This window comes from Notothenia rossii (assembly GCF_949606895.1).
Source record: "Notothenia rossii genome assembly, chromosome: 3".
Taxonomy (NCBI): Eukaryota; Metazoa; Chordata; class Actinopteri; order Perciformes; family Nototheniidae; genus Notothenia; species Notothenia rossii.
In genome coordinates this window covers 9,663,591-9,682,611 of record NC_136901.1, presented here as the reverse complement: position 1 = coordinate 9,682,611, position 19,021 = coordinate 9,663,591, and the positions used below count along the sequence as shown (strand labels likewise).

General features: G+C 42.3%; 1 protein-coding gene across 4 annotated transcripts in view; it reads left to right on the top strand.

Annotated features, from left to right (window-relative positions):
• Window positions 1-1,373: 1,373 nt before the first annotated feature.
• Window positions 1,374-19,021, top strand: part of LOC307030979 (voltage-gated inwardly rectifying potassium channel KCNH7-like) — a 62,960-nt gene continuing 45,312 nt past the window's right edge. For 2 of the 4 annotated variants that reach the window (XM_079667644.1, XM_079667642.1), the window contains exons 1-3: window positions 1,376-1,909; window positions 2,421-2,651; window positions 18,522-18,677. In XM_079667644.1, coding sequence (XP_079523770.1) covers window positions 1,834-1,909; window positions 2,421-2,651; window positions 18,522-18,677 — 463 coding nt within the window. In that variant the 5' untranslated portion in view covers window positions 1,376-1,833. Of the gene's footprint in view, window positions 1,910-2,420; window positions 2,652-18,521; window positions 18,678-19,021 lie in introns of all 4 variants that reach the window. The other 2 variants (XM_079667641.1, XM_079667643.1) reach the window with 2 other exon arrangements.

Sequence of the window (19,021 nt, the reverse complement as noted above, 5' to 3'; positions counted from 1 at the left end):
CAAAGCAAGCTGTCTGTGCGCGACAAAGAGAAAGGTGTTGAACAAAGGCTAACTTCACATGGAATCTAGTCAGTTTTCAAATAAAAGGTTGTAAATGCAGAATATGTCAGCTTCTCTCTAAACTCTGTTTGTCTGTGTATATTTAGTGGGTTTGTGAATGGACCATATGGACTGAGAGCTAATATAAGACCAGGACAGATGTTTCACCCCGGGTGTGCATGGCTTTGAGTGGGACAAGAGACACATGGGGGGAAATAATTTACATCCGAGAGGACAGAGCAATGAAGAATAATAAAAGAGTAAGGGATGAAGCATTACAACATTACCTGTTCTTCATGGTTAGAGTACTTAAAGTAACTTTTTGTGGTACTATGAATAACAATGATGATGAAAAAACGTTTTGAAAATGTCAACAAAATGTAAAGAAAAATGCATAAAGTGTGTGCTGACACGACGAATGGGATGTTAAGTCAAATCCCTCGGCAGCACCATGGCCAGCTCCTGACTCACTTTGAGACAGAACAGCATAAACTGAGTAGAAAGAGGAAAGGAGGAGGACTCCTTGGAACCTCACGAGGCGACACACCTCTGCCCTGACGTCACCCCTCGCAACAAGTGATTCTGAAGTAAATACTCATTAGTGTCTAAAGTACTACTTAGATACTCGTCCAGGTGTTTTGTCGCCTTTTTGTTAACTTCCGCTGCTTCTTTGCGTCATATAAGTACGTAAGACGTTAGCTTGAGCAGGTAAATTAAGCTAGCTAGCACTCACTAAGCTAATGCTAAAGTAGCGTCCTCGGGGCTAATATAGTAACGCCTTCTAAATTGCACTCGCTGTGACATGACAGTGTCAGTCCTGTATAGTACCATGTAAAAATACTTCGTTACAAGTAAAAGTCCAGCATTCAAAAATGTACTTCAAATAAGCTTTTAGTTTTAAGTAGCCTACCAAAAGTAAAAGTACCCATTTAAACGCCAAATTATTAAGTTATTATAATTATTAATGCATTAATGTGTGCTTCCCTTCAATGTTGCCCTTGGTAAATGTGGGGTTTATTTGAATCACTCACTTTTGTTACTTTATGTAGCCTACATTAAGCTGGCAATAATCTATATTCCTACTTAAGTAACATTGTAATTAAGGACTTTCACTTGTAATGTTCAGTAGGTCTATGTTTAACCACAGGCAATGCTGAATTATGTCCGCAACAGGAAAATAATTCAACTTAAAATATAATGAATGAAACGAAAATGGGTAGCATAATAACAAAGTGTTTATCTGCTAATAAGGCTGCGTAGAATAGCGAGTTGTACGCTCCAAGGCTGTAACGCGTTACTGTAATTCGTTGCGTTACCAGCTAGCCCAGCCTCTACTATCTCTCCGTCTGCTGCTTTGTCTACGCATCCATGTGGGTTTCTCCCCTTCGCAGTGTCGGTGTTGCTCTCCGGTGTGTCAGCCTCAGCCATTGGCTTCAGAGACCTCCCTCCGTAACAACATAGACGCACAGCGCGCACAGTGCTTTCGAGGAGCGACGGTGAGATGTTGGAGAAACTGCGGTCTACCGACTCCTTTCTTTCCATCGGCGAGGAGCGCAGGGAAGCCTCTGCGATGCGCTCAAGCGGGCACGCGTCGGAGTTGAAATAAGGGAAACACGGGGGGTCTTAAACAAAAAGGGAGAGGGGGCGATATTCTTGCAAGGATGACTGACTGGTGACAAAGAAAACGGGGAGCCCTTCTGGCTTGGTTTGTCTTCCGCTAGAACTTGACGGAAGGCGTTTTGGGGGATCGGCTTGGAAGATTTGTTTATCATCATATTTATTGGAGGGGGAACCATGCCTGTCAGGAGGGGTCATGTTGCGCCACAAAACACGTTTTTGGGAGTAATAATTCGCAAATTCGAAGGACAAAGTGAGTACCTCTCCATGGTTTCCAGTGTGCTGTGATGCCTGCCTTTTGTGTCTGCATCCTCATAATAATAATTTGGTTGTTAGGGAATCGCCTAATAGGCCTGCTTTTATAACAATAAGCTTAAGATGCAGATAGAACACAATTAACCTATTCTATGTTTTAATGATTTTATATGTCAGAGATGCATGAAAAGTCATTTTAAGTGAATTATCCAGCTACTCTGTGTCTTAGCACCTCACCTGCTCCAGTGGAAAGTGTAGTTCAAAAAGCTGCATATGAGAAATAAGGATCAAGCATTTAATCCCCAAAACCTGAATTGCCCATAATAATAATAATAATAATAATTTGTTATCGTTATTTAGGAATATTCAATATAATGAAGGGATAATCCAGCTTCCAACAGTCACCATGTTTATTTAATGGTGAATCACTGCACTCAATTGGTCTTGTTTCTGTTATTCTGCCCATGAACAAATTATCATTCCCCTTCTCTCCATCTCTCCTTTTTCAGGTAAGAAATTCATCATAGCCAATGCCCGGGTGCAGAACTGTGCTATCATCTACTGTAATGATGGCTTCTGCGAGATGACAGGCTTCTCCAGGGCGGACGTCATGCAGAAGCCGTGCACCTGTGACTTCCTGCATGGAGAGTTCACCACCCGGCACTCGCAGGCTCAGGTAGCCCAGGCTCTCATGGGATCAGAGGAGCGCAAGGTAGAGATCACCTACCACCGCAAGGATGGTGAGTACCGCTGACTCTGGGGGTCAGGTGACATTTACAGCATGACATAAGGCTGCAGTGGACTCATAGGTGAAAGAGATACTCACATCTTTTAGTAAAGGAACAAGAAGCAATACTACAGTGGGAATATTACTCTTCTTACCGAACTTACTTTAGGATAAGTATTAGTATCAAAATATATTTGAGTACCCAAAAGTAAAGGTACTCACTATGCAGAATTGCCGTTGTGAGGATATCATATAATTGGATTATAATTATTAATGTAAACATCATTTTCATTATGAAAAAGGATGAGTTCATGACTTTTTTTACAGATATCTTAATTCCCCAAAATATGCTGGCTGAACCTAGCTCTGTCAGTCGCTTCCTAAAAAATAATCACGTTTTGGTTTAAATCCACACATTTCGTTGAGTTACTCCCCCTGCAGTGTTAATGCCAGATACGCAGTTGAATGTGTGACTGTCTCTGGATACACTGCTGGTCAGTTCTATCTCTGAGTCTGCTCCATGTAGAACATTTTGGGGCAGGCAAATCACTGAGTGCACCCATTTGCATGTAAACCCTGAGGGGGGGGGAGAGAGCAGCTGTGAAGGGTTCCTTTGCTGTAAAGTCCAGTTTTGAAGTGATGCAAAGCAGCGCAGGGTGGCTGGGAGATGTTCATTAGCCTGCGCCGGAGAGGGCACCATGGAAAGATGTAGCTCACTTCCCCAGAGAGTAATGTGAGGAGAGTAAGCCGAGTGCTTTCTGTTCTCAATACATCTAAGAAGAATAGCAGTAGTGTTAGTGTTAGTAGTGAACACAGATGTCATTGCTGCATTCATTAAGCTACATCCATTAAAATGTCAGAACTCACAGGCATGACCCTCTTCTCTGACTGAATAGCCATAGTTTAAATAATGTACCTGCGTGCATATGCTGCTTATGAATTCTGCATACAGATCATGACTTGGTATGACAGCTGCTGAGTTATAGGCGAGCTCCAGAGTTACATTTTCAACTGTGGTAGTTCAGAAAGAGTTCATGTCTTGACCTCCCACAATGACATGTGTGTTCAGATGCTTAAGCCTCCTTGCATAACGCTTAAAGGGGAAGTTTTACTACGGCATAGGATTGATTATTCGTTGTATGCGGGTTTAGGCTTTATTAGTTTTATTCTCATCGATTGTTTGGTTGTTTTTAATCCGATATCAACTAATCTATCGCACTCATTTTAGTTGGGTAAATGTCTTCACTGAGGCATCCATGAGTGAAGTAGCTGAGCGTTGTAGGAGAAGTCTCTTGATCTGTAGAAAGGGTTGAACTGTATCTGCCTACCTACGGCTAGATGTTCTCATGAACATGAAACAAGATACAATGGGAGGGATCTTTCTGACATTTGATGTGAGAGAGGAGCTCTGTATCAGTGATGGATGATGCAGTGCTCTTTGAAGATTGACCTGTGTGTGTGCAAGTGTGTAATGCATATCAGGCAGGTATAGGAAAACCCAGAGAGAGAGGTGATATACAGTAGAATAGGGCGGTTTACAGAGTAGTGACAAATGTTAGTATCCTGGGATATACGTGTGTGTGGTCTCAAAGGTAGAAAGAGTGAGATGGATTTAGTGGATGATGCTTAGAGGCGGAGTGGAGGACTTATTATTTGAGTGGTTGGAGTCAATATGCAACCAGAGCCTTGGTGAGGCATGTCTTATTTTATGTTTTCCAAAGTATGACACCCAGGGAAAGAACATGTTCCTAAGTTTTATGCTGTGTACTGTTTTAGTTTTAAACTTTGAAAAGGAATGCTGTTTGCAGATTTGTTCTGGCAATACTTTTCTAACGATAGTAGAACATTCTTAATAACTTTTCTGTCCTTTACTATATTTACAAATTCCCTTTGTTATAAAAGAGGTGATTACTACACATTTCTCGAAACACGTTTTTAAAAATAACCTCACAGAATCCATTAGTTAGCACTCTCATTAGTGAGCTGTATTGCATTACCACAAGAACATTTGATGTATAAAGCTTCTGGGAATATTTGTTTAACTAATTAAACCAAACAAAGATCTTTGAAGACCAAACATCCGCCTTAGGGGAACCAAGCTTCAGCATAAGTATTGTACTTTCACTTTGGATTCTTGGGCACTGACTCATAATGTAGCACCCTTATACTTTATACTAGGTTTCGAGTACGTTAAATATGACCATTACAGGTCTGATGCTCCTATCCTCTAGGCAGACTTATTGTCAACCAGGCCAAGCTGCATCGATCTGCTGAGCAAACAGCATTAATGAGGACACAAATACCTTCATGCTGCATTGATCTCCAATACCGGTGCATTCGAGAGGAGAAATCAATGAGGGCCGATCGCCCTGCCTCCACCGACTGACCATAGTAGGAATGAATTGACCTCAAGTGGGACGAAAAACTGAAAAACAAGACCGTGACCTCAAGTTTGAGAAACGAGCTACGACATGTTTATTTGGTTCTACTTGAGGCTTTTTTGTAGTTGCATGAAACTACAAAAGACAATGTCAGGTGAAGATATTAAAAAGTGTGCTGGCTTCTGGGAGCCTTCTGATTGGAATGGACCACATTAAGACTTAAGATTTCAGATTGCAGCCATTTAAGAAATACTTTGATCTTAGATGTAACTCCCTCCCTCCCTCCCTCCCTCCCTCCCTCCTTCCCTCCACCCACTGCACACACACAGCTCTCATTTCCTATCTCTATTGTCTCCTGTATTGGAGTTCCAGGGGAAATGTCATTGCGGCAAGCTGATTGCTCTCCTTGTGGTGGACCGTTGGGGTTTCTGCGAGCCAATCTTCTTCTTTTTAATCCCGTGACCCGGGGTCTGCATTATAAACGCGTCGCCCGCTGTCCTTTACAGCCCGTGAAGGAGATTCTCCTCGTCAGCACAATCTCTGGCACATTGTTAATGCTTTGTGATTTGTGCCTTCGCAGGTCCACTGGTCCTTTTGCCTCCGATTGCTCATATCTCCATGACCTCGAAAGAGAAAGTAGGGTCTAAAAGTAGTCAAAAGTGTATTCCAAACCCCTGTGCTTGACATTTAGGTGCTACATTTGTAACAATTGTATTTTTGTTTACCTTGGTAGGCTGTACGTTCAGAGCACTGCCTCTTCTCAACTCTATCAGCACCTGAAAAGACAGAGTGTGACTCACTGGTGCTATTTCGATTTGCACTTTGCTGTCATCATCCCATCATTTATGCATGTAAGTCATTCCATTTGTATCCAATGCAGAAAAACAAACCTGTGTTTCTGTGAGGATGCTGCAGTGTGTGCGCAGTATGTTTTATGGGCTTACTATGTTTACAGATGATCACAGATACACAATTATAATCACAAACAAAGCAAAACTCTGTCAACAAAAAGGATTTCTGTCACTGAGAACAAAACTGTGCTAACCACAGGGTGCCTTGCTGGTGAAGGGTTTAAGATGATTCCTATGAAACTGTCAATTTGAATCAAGGATAAATAACTGCAAGTTTTTTATGGATTTGTCCCCTGTCACTTTCTTTTCAAACTGAATAACACAGCCGTGAAACAAAGTGAAAAGAAAATAGAAAGACTAAGCAGGTTAGAGGGGCTGTCATATACAGCTTTGTTGAAACTACAGATAAAGAGTAAAGACGTCAAATATAATAATTTAATTAACCATAGTCATAGTCCCTCCATTAAGTGGCCTTACAGTAAGTGTTGGAATGTTGCCAAGACGTTAGATTTGGGTTCCCTTTCTCCTGGCAGACTCTTGTTAAAGATAGCCGCCTGGTCTATTTAAATGCTAATGCTTCATGGGGTAATTACACAGTAAATTAGTGAGAAATTGGAATTTGCTAAACGACATGATCTCCTCTTAACTAAAACAAATGGTAAAGCAATAAGCACAGACCCTGATATTTAAATACAGACTGTTTCCTACATTACAAAACGGTGCGGTCAGCACCTATAGCTAATTCAATGCTTTTAGTCTTTGGTCTTTTATTTGTGAATAAAGGCCTTCAGCCCTGCACATACATGACTAAGGTAAATGTAAAGCATATTTTCAAATATCCACGAGTATTTACTGAGCAACAGTTTCTCTATATGCCTCTCCAGTCAGGGATTCAAATCGAATAATCACAGTGTCTTGCTGTCGGACTAAAGGGCCTCTCAGGGGTCTATCAAGAAAATCCATAAGCTCAGTACATGGTAAAAGCTTTCACTTGCAAATAGCAAATGAGACACGCTATAAATAAATTCAAGTTAGTTGTGCTTCAGTGATGCTCGCTGATATCAGAACTTTTTTCATCAGTGCCGCTGAAAATGCCATACTAATGTTGAATCTTCAGATTGTGATGGCTGTTAAAAACATGACATCTTTGCTAGAGTACCTCACTCTGGGGACGGAGATGTTTTTAGTGTTGTTTAGTAATTCAAAAATGGCTTGTTTTGTCCAACAATTAAGCACTGTAGAAAAAAAGGATAACAATTAATGAAGCAGTCTTTTTGATTCTATTCTGCATTTTCAAAACAGGCGCAACATTACCCACAATGCAGTTCAATTGCAGACAGTTCAATCAATCCGGGTGTGTTACGCTATTAGCAGCTCAACCCAGAAATGACATCAATTCATACAGCTCCTTGTTGGTCCTTTATACTACGTGTTTCACCTGTTACCCCTTTAAGTGGCTTTGGCTGTCACATAGTTTAAAAATAACTCCAAGGAGAAACTTGAAAACCAGCGGAGCTATCACCACCCTGGAGGAAAAACACAAACAGTTCCAAACACTTGATAGTAGTTAATCATTTGTAGCTGATTTAAGGTGTTTTTTAAGATGGACATTTCATAGTCTTGCAGTAATGCTTCAGATGCAACTTGTGACCAAGTGGTGTGAACTGCTCTCAAGATAACAAGGAACCAGTCAATACGGCCCTGTAGCCTCAGAGGAAGTAGGGCACGATAAGTGATATGACTCGGGCCATTTGCTTGAAGCCGTTTGATGGTGTGACTGCGGAACAGAAACCGTCCTCTGTAAAAGCAATTATTGTAGATTCAACGAACATAGGCTTTTATTTTGTGGGTAGCTTGTGTCTGTGAGGGAAGAAAAAGAGAGGTGGCAACACAAAGACAAAATTAGGCAGATCAATTAGATGGGGGGGGGGGGGGGGTGTGCCTTAAACTACGTGTGAAGTTGGGTGTGACAGTGAGGGATGAAGTTGTAAGAGAGCGGCAGGAATGCGGCGCAGCTGAATATCAGATGGCTTCTTCCATGGCAGGAACACCCTCTTGAATCCAGTCCAGCAGCTTTAATTATGGATGTACATAGTTCGGATTCCCTCTGTCTGTCTCTCCGCAGAGGGGGCAGGGGGGGGGGTTACCACTGAAGGGCTTCGGAGATACGTCAAATGATCCCAATAAAGGATCATATAAATAAGGGAGTTGTTTGGAAAATTGTGTGTGACTTTGCTCTGATCAGTCGTGCCTGAGAGGAAGGAGTTTAATGAGCTAGCCCCCCCCCCCCCCCCCCCCCAATCTAAAGTGACAGCGTTGTGTTGTAGCAAAGGCTTCGATTCTCTCTTTGCTCATGCCTCAAAGTGGAGCTCATTTATAATGAGTTTCTTCGCTGCCAGCAGCAAAAGCTACAGATTTGACAAGGAGATTTGTTGTAACCCTGCTTGGTGGTTGCTGATATAAACCTGAGTGCTTTAAAGCACTCAAAGTGGAGGCATGTGAGGTAGAGACATGCCCCTGCTGTGCTTTTACAGTCCTGTCTTAACCTCATACACATTTATTTCCCTCCTTTGGATTCATTTTCTGTTGTCGGTTCCACCCTCACTTGGCCGTCTCTATGTGCATTGTAGCATAGGGTTGTCCTGGCAACAGTTCAAAGAGCCATGATATATCAGCTACTCTCAGATTCATCCTGCAGAGTCAAAAGCAGAATCTAGTAGTGCTAGTGCAAAGGGATTTAACATGTTTCAACGTCTATATTATGATATGCAAAACAATTTAATACAAAAAAAAGAAAAGAGAATCACTGAAGTAAAAGCTAACCCTAAGACATACAAAACTCAAATGTGGCGGTGTTGAGCCATTCCTACTTTCCTGGCTCATAGATGCAAATCTCATACACATGCGTAATGCAGAATGAGATGAAATGCTGTGAAAAATGACTACAGCCTATTTGCAGACATGACTATAGGCTAGCTGTAGAGACATTGTAGTCTGGATCACTGTGGTGGAGTGATAATCCTTACAGCTCTGCTGTGGCTACACACAAGCTTAGAGGAAGCACGTTTATGTTCATGCCCTTTATTTACACTAATGGAGTCATGTACATGCATTTTTACTTATTGATTTATCGGCAGTCCATTTCTGCTGCCTTAAGGCATTTTCATTTATCATCTTTCCAGGTTAGAACATGAGCATGGGAAATCATAACTAAAACAATATCAGGGTAGCTCTGAGTTACAAATTAGAAATAAATAATACACCTGCCGTGCCCTTAATCAGAATTGCCTCAGACATATATTCGATACATGCAGACATTGGCATTGATATTCATGAAACCTTGCCCCTTAAGTCATTGGGATCAATAACCCATTTCTTCAGCGGCCTTCCTCTTTCTGGTGAGGTTACAGCCACAGATCCGACATCATTTTCTCATAAGTCTCAAATATAAAGAGGTCGTAATCAAGATGTTTAGGTCTTTGAATGAATACAATTAAACACAAATCATTTAGGATCCGCAGAAAAATGAAGCTTTTCTTCGAACAGTAGTTGATTCTGACTACTAATACCCATATGGATCTTTGAGACCATTGGCTATGTAACTGATATGCAATATTTCATGGCTGCCAATATCGTCGTATAGCAGTTTAACCTCAGCTTGTAATCTTTTTCACCGTCACGCTTGGCAGGCCCGCTGCCACTGAACACACACGGGTCATTGTGATGTTGAGTCTATGGATTAAGCCCACACACACTGCCAATATGTGACACTATTACCACAAACAAACAGTAAACAGTCTCACAGCGCCCTCCCCCAACCTGCCCAGCCTCACACACTTCACTTTGCAGGTCCCCCTCCCCCTTCCTTCTCTTACTCTCGCCTCATTGAGGGGCCTCAACCTCACCCACCCTGCACAGCTGTACAGAGACACGGTTCATCCATTCAGGGAGATGAATGGTGATTAATTGTAAGATATGCTTCAAAGTGCAATAAAAAGGTTTATGGCTAATAATGTTAATCCCTCCTCCCTCCACTCGTATTTATGATTCCAGCCCATGATCCCTGCTTTCTCTCATTCACAGATCACATGTTAGCATCTGCGAATGAACGTCCATTCATTGGTTCCCACCTAATCAGGCTCATTCATCAGATCACATGCTGACCTGATCGTTTTCATTCATGTTTGACATTTGGTCAATTGTTCTTGGCTTTTTGGAAAGCAAATATGAATGTGAAACGGGACATGTTACTCTCACATCACAATAAATAAACAAACACGTAGGGATTTATTAATTAAGGTGTGAGCCAATAAACATTCATTGGGATCAATCACTGATATGTTGCTTGTGAAGTGAAAATGTTTTGGCTCATAAAGGTATGAACGCTCTTTCTCCTGCCCTTCAGGCTTCTGGTCCTCAATCGTGAGCTGAGTAATAAAACGACACCTAAACATTTCTTTGAACTTTAAGTATGATTAAAAGACCAGTACCAGAAGACCCGGGGATTCTAGAGGGTTCATAATTGAAAAGCAAATCTGATAAATAGCAAGGATCAAGACCATTAAGAGCTTTGGAAACCAATAGAAGTAATTTAAATGAAATTCTGATCATTCCTGCTGTTTCAAAAAGGTCCGGAGTAGGTCTGCTCAGAGCCTTCAATCCTCCTCCAGGCATAGTGGCAGACCTGATGCTTGGCCATTAACATGTTGATGTTCTTACAGTGTTTTCACGCCCAGGCTGTCGGTGTTTGACCCTTTGAATCAGCCTACAACCATGAAATCTAAATGTCAGGCAGGGATTAGCAATCTGCAGAGTCACTTTGACGGAGATTGAATCAACAAGCCCTTAGAGTCCGAGGGGACAGCCTACGGCCACTGGTCTGTTTCATCACAGCTCAACAAAACCTGACAACCGCACATTCTTAAGACCTTGGACCACTGAGGCTTTGTATTTGTCATATGAGTCTCCTCCACACAAGACTCATATTGTTGTTTTTCCTGTGGGCAGACAGATAGCTGAGGTTTTGACAAAAGTCAATTGGTATCGCAGTGCAGTGTTAAGACAAGCATGACAGGAAGTGGCGCCTGTCAAGCTGTTACAGTGTTGTTTAATCACATTTGTTTCAGTATCTACAGGTGCACTCACAGCACATCGCTGTGATGTTGTTATTGGTGTTTCCTGTAGATATGACATGTCCTCCTGTCAGCCTGTGTTCACAGTTTATTCTCAGAAAAGGAGAAACGCGTTATTTGGTTGTGTCTAAAGTCCTTATGATTGAGAGAAAGTCAAACCTTTAACAGTCAATATAATCCTTTTAATCAACACATCATAGATTATTGCCCAGATACAGAGCAAACACAGTTACACTAATAACACATATGCAATCACACACTGAATCAATACAGCAATCTCTCAGGACAACAAGCGCACCAATGACTGGAGAGGGAAACAAAAAATATGTTAAGCGTACTGTATAAAAATACACAAGCAGGCTTTATTTTCACACATCCAATCATCTCACGTTGCTGTGTTTGCAACTAGTCAGATTTTTCCCACATTCATAATGATGAACGGTGTATTTCTGGCAGCGTTCACAGCGTGCTGTTTGACAGAGTGTGCAGAGCCTTCCATCACCCGCCATGATCTCCCAGATAACCTTTCTCAGTGACACGGCGTGGTGCCTACAGCTTCAGACAGATTACTCCTAATACTGCTCGGCCAGGCTTTGTTGTAGTCCGTGCATTGCTTAGGACTCGCCTCATGTGACCTTAAATGATATCCCTACGCTAACAAGTCAACCACAAGTACAAAAGACCTTTTTGTTTTACAGCTAAAATGGGATTTCAACATCACACAATGACCCGTGAAACAGCTAACATGGGGAAAATAGCAGCATGATGTACTGAAGGTGATTTAATAATGAGCTCCCCACTGTGACAGTTATTAAGTACTATGGAGCATGTGCATTTTTTACATGATTTTGTAATTCCATATTGTGATTTTGTTACGAGTCATTCTGCTGCCCTGATTTGGACTCACTTCAAACAGAACTTTACCTTTATTTTGGTTTCATTTTTTTCACTCTTGTCATCTGATCGTTTACCTCGCAGTTTAAACTCAGATATTGTTAGGTGTCTAACACACGGTTATAAACCTTATTTGATACTTTTTGACATTTTTCTTTGATTGATACACACCTGTGATGCAGTGATCTGACATGTGACCTCTGGGTGATGGGTCAGTCTCTCTGGTGATGTTGTAACCTTGAGGATAAGGTAGCTCCTGGATTAGAGAGTTAAACAGCTCTTAGTACAACTGAAGGCTCTCGGGGGAGAAGGGGAATGGAAGGCAGAAGAATAAGCCTTCCTCTCTTCAGAACAAAGTCTATTCTTATGTTTAACTGTTTAATTTCCACAACCGAAGCTGTGCTTGATGTACTTCCTTTATAGCCTAACGTTAAGTACCATAACCGTGTGTTTGCCACAGATCTTATTTTTTGCATGATACAAAATCCAATAGAAAAATCCCATTGGCTTTTAGTCGAGGGAGCCCTTGCTATCTTCTGGGCCGGACTACAAAAATACATCACTGCGCCACTCTCTATGGTGCGTCATATTTAGGAGAATTCATTTGGAGGGTGGTATGAGGGGGTAAGGCATGCCACGTGTATATGTATCATTGTAGCTCACAGGCTTCCCCACCTTTGCACACGCCTTGTGCTATACGTCATCGTCATTCACACATTTAGCTCACCTTCTCATGTAAAGTCAAAGAGGGGTGATGATAGTACAACAGGGATTGACTCAGCCACCCTGACTAACACACAGGGTCAGAGAGCGACCTGATTGGTTGATCTGATGACAATTATCCGAGAAGATGCTCCCTGCTGAGCTTCTGGCAGAGAGGGGGAGAGGGAGATGTCACCGTAAACCTCCAGCGGTGCATCACCAGCCAACAGCTCCCTGCCGCTGGAGGCTCGGCTCCCATCAGTGTCACTCACTGGCACACACACCTACACGTACACACACCATGTCTATTAAGCCCGGGCACAAAGCACAGGCTACAATTTAAAATGAGTTTGACTGCGATACTCTTGGTAGCGGTTTCTCCAAATTAGGGCTATCAGGATTCCTATACGCCCCCATCAGAAACAAGCAGTCGGCAGATGTTAAACTGCTGTGTGTGTGTGTGTGTGTGTGTGTGTGTGTGTGTGTGTGTGTGTGTGTGTGTGTGTGTGTGTGTGTGTGTGTGTGTGTGTGTGTGTGTGTGTGTGTGTGTGTGTGTGTGTGTGTGTGTGTGTGTGTGTGTGTGTGTGTGTGTGTGTGTGTGTGTTTGTGTGATCAATAGACAGGAGAGACTTGATGTAATGCCTTTTAACTGATCAAGGCTGCTCTTTACCCTTGCTACCACCCAGAACATGCCCACGTGGAGTTGCATTGTCTTAATTATTGATAGTGGAAATAGAATCTAATGAAATTTCCAGCATCTTGAAACCAGAACTGTTCTCGCTGCACCCCCTAGGAGCTCTCACACTTAGCACATTACTTTCGTTGAAAAACAAAAATGACTATTTTCACAATTCATTTTATGTTTTATTAGACATTAGACAACTGTGAAGAAGGCTCTTTGTAGTATCCACAGCACAATGGGAGATTGTTGTCTTTTTAAATAACAAAGAAGTTAGGCATTATTTTCTTTAAAAAAACATATATTTTATATTATTAAAAGAATAATTGCTGGTTTTCTGGTGGTACTACTGGTAAGTAGAATTTTACATAAATGTTCATATCTTTTCACAAAGTCCCTGTCCTCTCACAGTTGATGTATGAGCAGTATACTAAGAGGCTGTTTTCACTTGCATCAGTTTCACCTTCAAGTAACAAGTGTGATGTGAAAAACATAATCTCCATAAAAAATACACCAAACCGACACATCGCCTTCTAACTATAAATCTAGTGGAGTAAAATGAAAGTCAGAAAAAGTGAGGCTGAACTGACATAACCTTGATGGAATGTGTGTGTGTGTGTGTGTGTGTGTGTGTGTGTGTGTGTGTGTGTGTGTGTGTGTGTGTGTGTGTGTGTGTGTGTGTGTGTGTGTGTGTGTGTGTGTGTGTGTGTGTGTGTGTGTGTGTGTGTGTGTGTGTGTGTGTGTGTGTGTGTGTGTGTGTGTGTGTGTGTGTGTGTGTGTGTGTGTGTGTGTGTGTGTCGTGGGCGTGTTGAACAGCTCTATGTGACGAAGGCACCTCTCTGTGGGAACAGTTGCTCACTGTCCTCACCTGAACTCCAACAGTGATGCTGCCTTCAGTCCAGATCTCAAGGTCAAATGACCCAAAAAGAAATGCTCTGTTTAAAGATTCAACTTTATTGTGATTGTTTCTCCACTAAGTTTTGGATTACATTTGTCCATCTGTCTGCTGAAAATACATGTGTATTTATTCCATGACTAATGTGTGATCCAAGTCATTTATTAGACAGAGATTTAGTCCAAAAAGAAATGGCATGGAGGACGATTTGTTATTGTGGTGTGTTCAAAAGCGATGCCTCTAAAGCTTTGGTCTGATAACATTAAAGAGCCCCTCAGCATACTGTGATTTGGCATATTTTGTGTTTACCACACGGTGCTGTTATCCTGCCGAGCCATCTGCATAGCAACAGATTACCAGGTAGCCCTGCTAATCCAGGTAGGCTGCTCCGCGTCAGGGAGGACGTGGAGACGTGTGGCGCAGTGGATTAGTGCGTTGGTGTTGGGATCAGGGGAGCACAGGTTCAAACCCCACTGCAGTCAGCATGTCGTTGTGTCCCTGGGCAAGATACTTCACCCCAAATTGCTCCTGTGGGGATTGCCCACAGTATTGAGTATGTAAACATAAAAGCGTCTAACATGTAATGAGGAAATGAAGCAGAGTGGAAAACGGTTAAATCAATAATAACCACATTTCCCTTCAGGCTTAAGGCTTGTGGGTTGACTTTGACACACCGGGCGAGTGCAACAATGCAACAGCAATCTGATCAGGCTGTTATATAGAGGACTGACTCTGGATTTTGGGATGATTGTCAGTTTTTATCAGCTCACAACTTGGCAACGTTGGAGATTAGTCACAAACAGCAAGTCAGCACTTTGCTCCATCCTCAGCATATTACAGACCAGTTTCTGCAGATTTGTGAAGGAGAATACTGAGTCATACTGTTTTAAAAGACAGAAGTATATTTTGTCAAGTGTAGAATGGCACCTGAGGTGTCACATTAGAAAGCTTAACTATGTTTTGCCCTGCCTAACATATTCAGGTCAGAGATGCTCTGACTAAATCCGTTTTAGTGTCATTCAGAGGTGCGTTCTCTCATTACGCTGCGCCGTGTAAACCAGCTCCATCGCCTGCTTATTAGATTTAGTTGGGCAGAGAACATTCGGCTAATTAATGCTGCCCGCAGCCTGTGTGTGAGCGGCTGTGTGTGTGTCTGTGCTGAACTGAGATCTGTGAACCTCATTAGTGTTTGTGTCCTTGTGTGTACTCCCGGTTTTCTGTGTCTTTGCCAGTGTGTAAATGTAAATGTTATCTCTGTTTTTGTGTGTGTGTGTGTGTGTGTGTGTGTGTGTGTGTGTGTGTGTGTGTGTGTGTGTGTGTGTGTGTGTGTGTGTGTGTGTGTGTGCGTGTGCGTGTGTTTGTCTTTGACCCTCCGCCGAGGCAGGATATGCAGAGGGACGGGCAGAGATTTGCATCTGCAGCAGCACCGGGATCTGTTTGATCTGTCCACTTATAACACGTCAGGAGCCCTTCCTGCACAGAACCTGGGCACATACAGTATCTCACTTCTCAGGGAGGGAGGCCAACACAAAGAGGGAGGGAAGAGAACCGAGGCTGAAGGGACAACATAGCATCGTGAGAGAAAAAGAAGAAGAACACAAATGAGGGTGGATTTAATAAAGTTCAAACAGAAAGGGGGGGAAAGCTGTATAACTAATAGCAGTGAGTCAAAAGAAGTCAGTTATACTGAGTTATTGAGGGGAACGAGCGGGAAATTGAAAATAAATAGTCGTAACAGATTGATTTTGTGCCTCATCACACACTTACTTGTCTTTTAAGTGTAATGGAAAACATGAAATGGGTGCACTCATACAGCATAAGCACAAGTAGATTTCTTTTTTACGATTTTTCCATATTGATTTAAATCACAAATAATTTGAATTCAGGTTCCATCCAGTTTCTCATACAGAATATCTGCCCATCCCTCCTCACACACATTCAAACACACATTCAAACACACGCACACACACACACACACACACACATACACACACACACACACACACACACACACACACCATAATGCCTTTTAGAACATAATACTTAGCTCCAATGAATTATAAATGCCCATGGTTTCCAAGCGGCTTATTTTTAGAGCATGCACACACACACACACACACACACACACACACACACACACACACACACACACACACACACACACACACACACAAATACACCCAGAGATTGCTTTACAAAGCTGGGGTTACGTCCCCTACTGAGGCATACCGAGGTAACACTCAGCACTGTAGTGTGTATGAAGATAATGGGCGTGTGTGGTCCCCATATTTCAAATTTCCCTGTGTGTTCATGATGAGCTGCCATTTAATGCATTCACAGGGGAGACATTCACATTTGATGAATTTATCCTCTGTAGACAATGTTTTCTCCGTGGACCTGCTAGCATCACTACAGGGGAAATGATGTGGTGCAAAGACTGCATAATACGAAATATTATAAGATGAACTTTACTCTCTTGAAATGTGACCAATGAAATGAAAGGAACACATATTTCTTTGTGCTGGAGATAAATTAAACTAATATCCAACTTGGAACATAAGGTTGCCTTTCTCTATAGCAATCACTTGTTTCCATGGAAACAGACTCATTTTAATTATAATTTACAAACAAAATTAATTGTCAGAGTTTTATATATAACAGGATGCTCGTCATTGTCGTTGCTGCTCCTTGTTGCCAAGGAGATTAAACAGTCACTTTCGTATGAATACATCCTGCAGATGAGGGGGCTGCAACACGTTTTTGATCTACTTAATTGTTGGTTATGGGTAAAACATGGCATTTGTTCATATGAAACTACCTGAATTTGACTTCCTTTACCTCTGCACTTTCAAAAATGAAGCAAATATTCCGAAACACATGCAAATGAAGAAAAATCTTCACCAGATTCACAGAACATGTGCAGTGTTTACTAAAAGCGCTGTATAAATGAAACGCCACAAATACAAAACTTTGGAAAATTGGAAGAAATATTTTTGAAAGTGCAAAACGTTTCTTCCTAATGGAAGTGTTTTGGGCCGTTGAAAAGCATCTTTTCCCTCAAACGAATCCTATAAAGAGTGCCACCTTCACTTTGAGGAGGGGCTTCTGCTGTTCATTATCACTGAAGGCAGGGACGGCGTTATGCTGCACCCCCCCTTACTCCCTCTGACTGAAACTAATGACTCCTTCCGCTCAGGGTGACACTGATGTACTATTAGGGCAGGTTACTGTGCAGAATCAGGGGTCCCCGATACATAAATCAAAGTCCACGCTAGTGAGGCAGTGGGTTTGTAACCCTGCTGCACGATAGGAGCTTGACAATACAATGACCGCAGAATGGTATTCGGCAATTATATGGGTCCGTGTGTGGCAGGCATTCATATTTGTGGGGACTGCAGTTGAATGTGTGCCCCCCCGCAGAAAGAAATGCTGTAGGCTGGATGCCTACTGGGGGTGCTATAAATAGCCTCCTGGTGACAGCAGGACTTAGAGCCTAATGTAAGGGAGAGCATCTTCCAGAGATGTTTATTATTTATAACTTCATTTCCATTTCGACACCAGTAACCCTGCTCATAGCTTCTTTACATCCAATTTTGCCAGGGCTTTAAACTTAATACTAAAGTCAGACAAATATCTTAAGAACCATCTTTTTTTGTGTTTTTATTCCGAAAACAGTCCTCGGCTCGACTGCTGTGCTGATAAATGAGGAGCATTTAGACATGAGGCATTAACAGGGTCACACTAAATGTACCTCCTGTCGCGAAGCCACAGGCAAATCGTGGTTTAAAATCTGAGAGCAATTACATTTATTCTCCATTTAGCATCCAGAGAACGATAAGAAGGGAGAGACATTTCTGATTGCTGTGTTTTGCATACAAAGACACGCTTTCTGTGCGCCTCTTAGTGATCACTTTCGGTGTCATTTCTCAAGTATTTGGTAGGCATTAATGTTAACACGAGGTGAATGGATGTTTTCTCTGACTGCACCCGGCAGCAGGGCGCACTCGGGGCATGTCTGGATTTATGAAATCATTCCGCTCCAGAGGCTTCCCTCTCTTCGGACCTCTTGACCTTTTCACCCGCATTTCTCTGCGGGCCTCTCCGCGCACACAGTGTTATCTGGGAAGAAGATGTTTGAATGTCAGTGTGTTAATGGAACGCTCCAGGGTCAAACTGTGTTGCAACTGGAAAGCTATTTCATTACTTTGAGTTAGGTTTTAACATCTTGTTTTGCACGGATAATAATGTATTTCTTTTATTTGATTGATGGGGTTACAATTTCAGTGATGTATCAATTCATCAAAGCCATGATACATTTGATTTCTAACCTTTAATGTCCTCTTGCTTAGGTTCTAACTTCCTGTGCGCCACACATATCATCCCCGTGAAGAACGAGGAAGGCGTGGTCATGATGTTCATCCTGAACTTCGACTACGTCCTGGAGGAAGGCAGCAGCGACTCTCTGGAGAAACTCAACCACACCACGCCATCCAAAGCTGACCACCGTGAGTAAAGGGGATACAGGGCTGGAGAGCTAACAACATGTCCCATGCCCCAATGCTGTAAATCAACCATTGCACATCTCTTGTGATGTAGGTGCTGTAGGGGAAGTCGTCCCAGATTGGAACATAGAGAAAGGAAAGGAATGATAGTAATGTAGCTGCCACTCATGACCTTTTTACTTTAACCTCGACACCCACATACATTTTTGTCTTTTTCTGACATGACCCTTTATATTTATCTCAATGCTCTGACAGACCATGCATTCTATCTTGTCTAGTTTGTGCATTAGCGCCCAGCAGGAGTTCCCTGCTGGACAGCTCCTTGGGCATGTTGACACCAGCGTTTA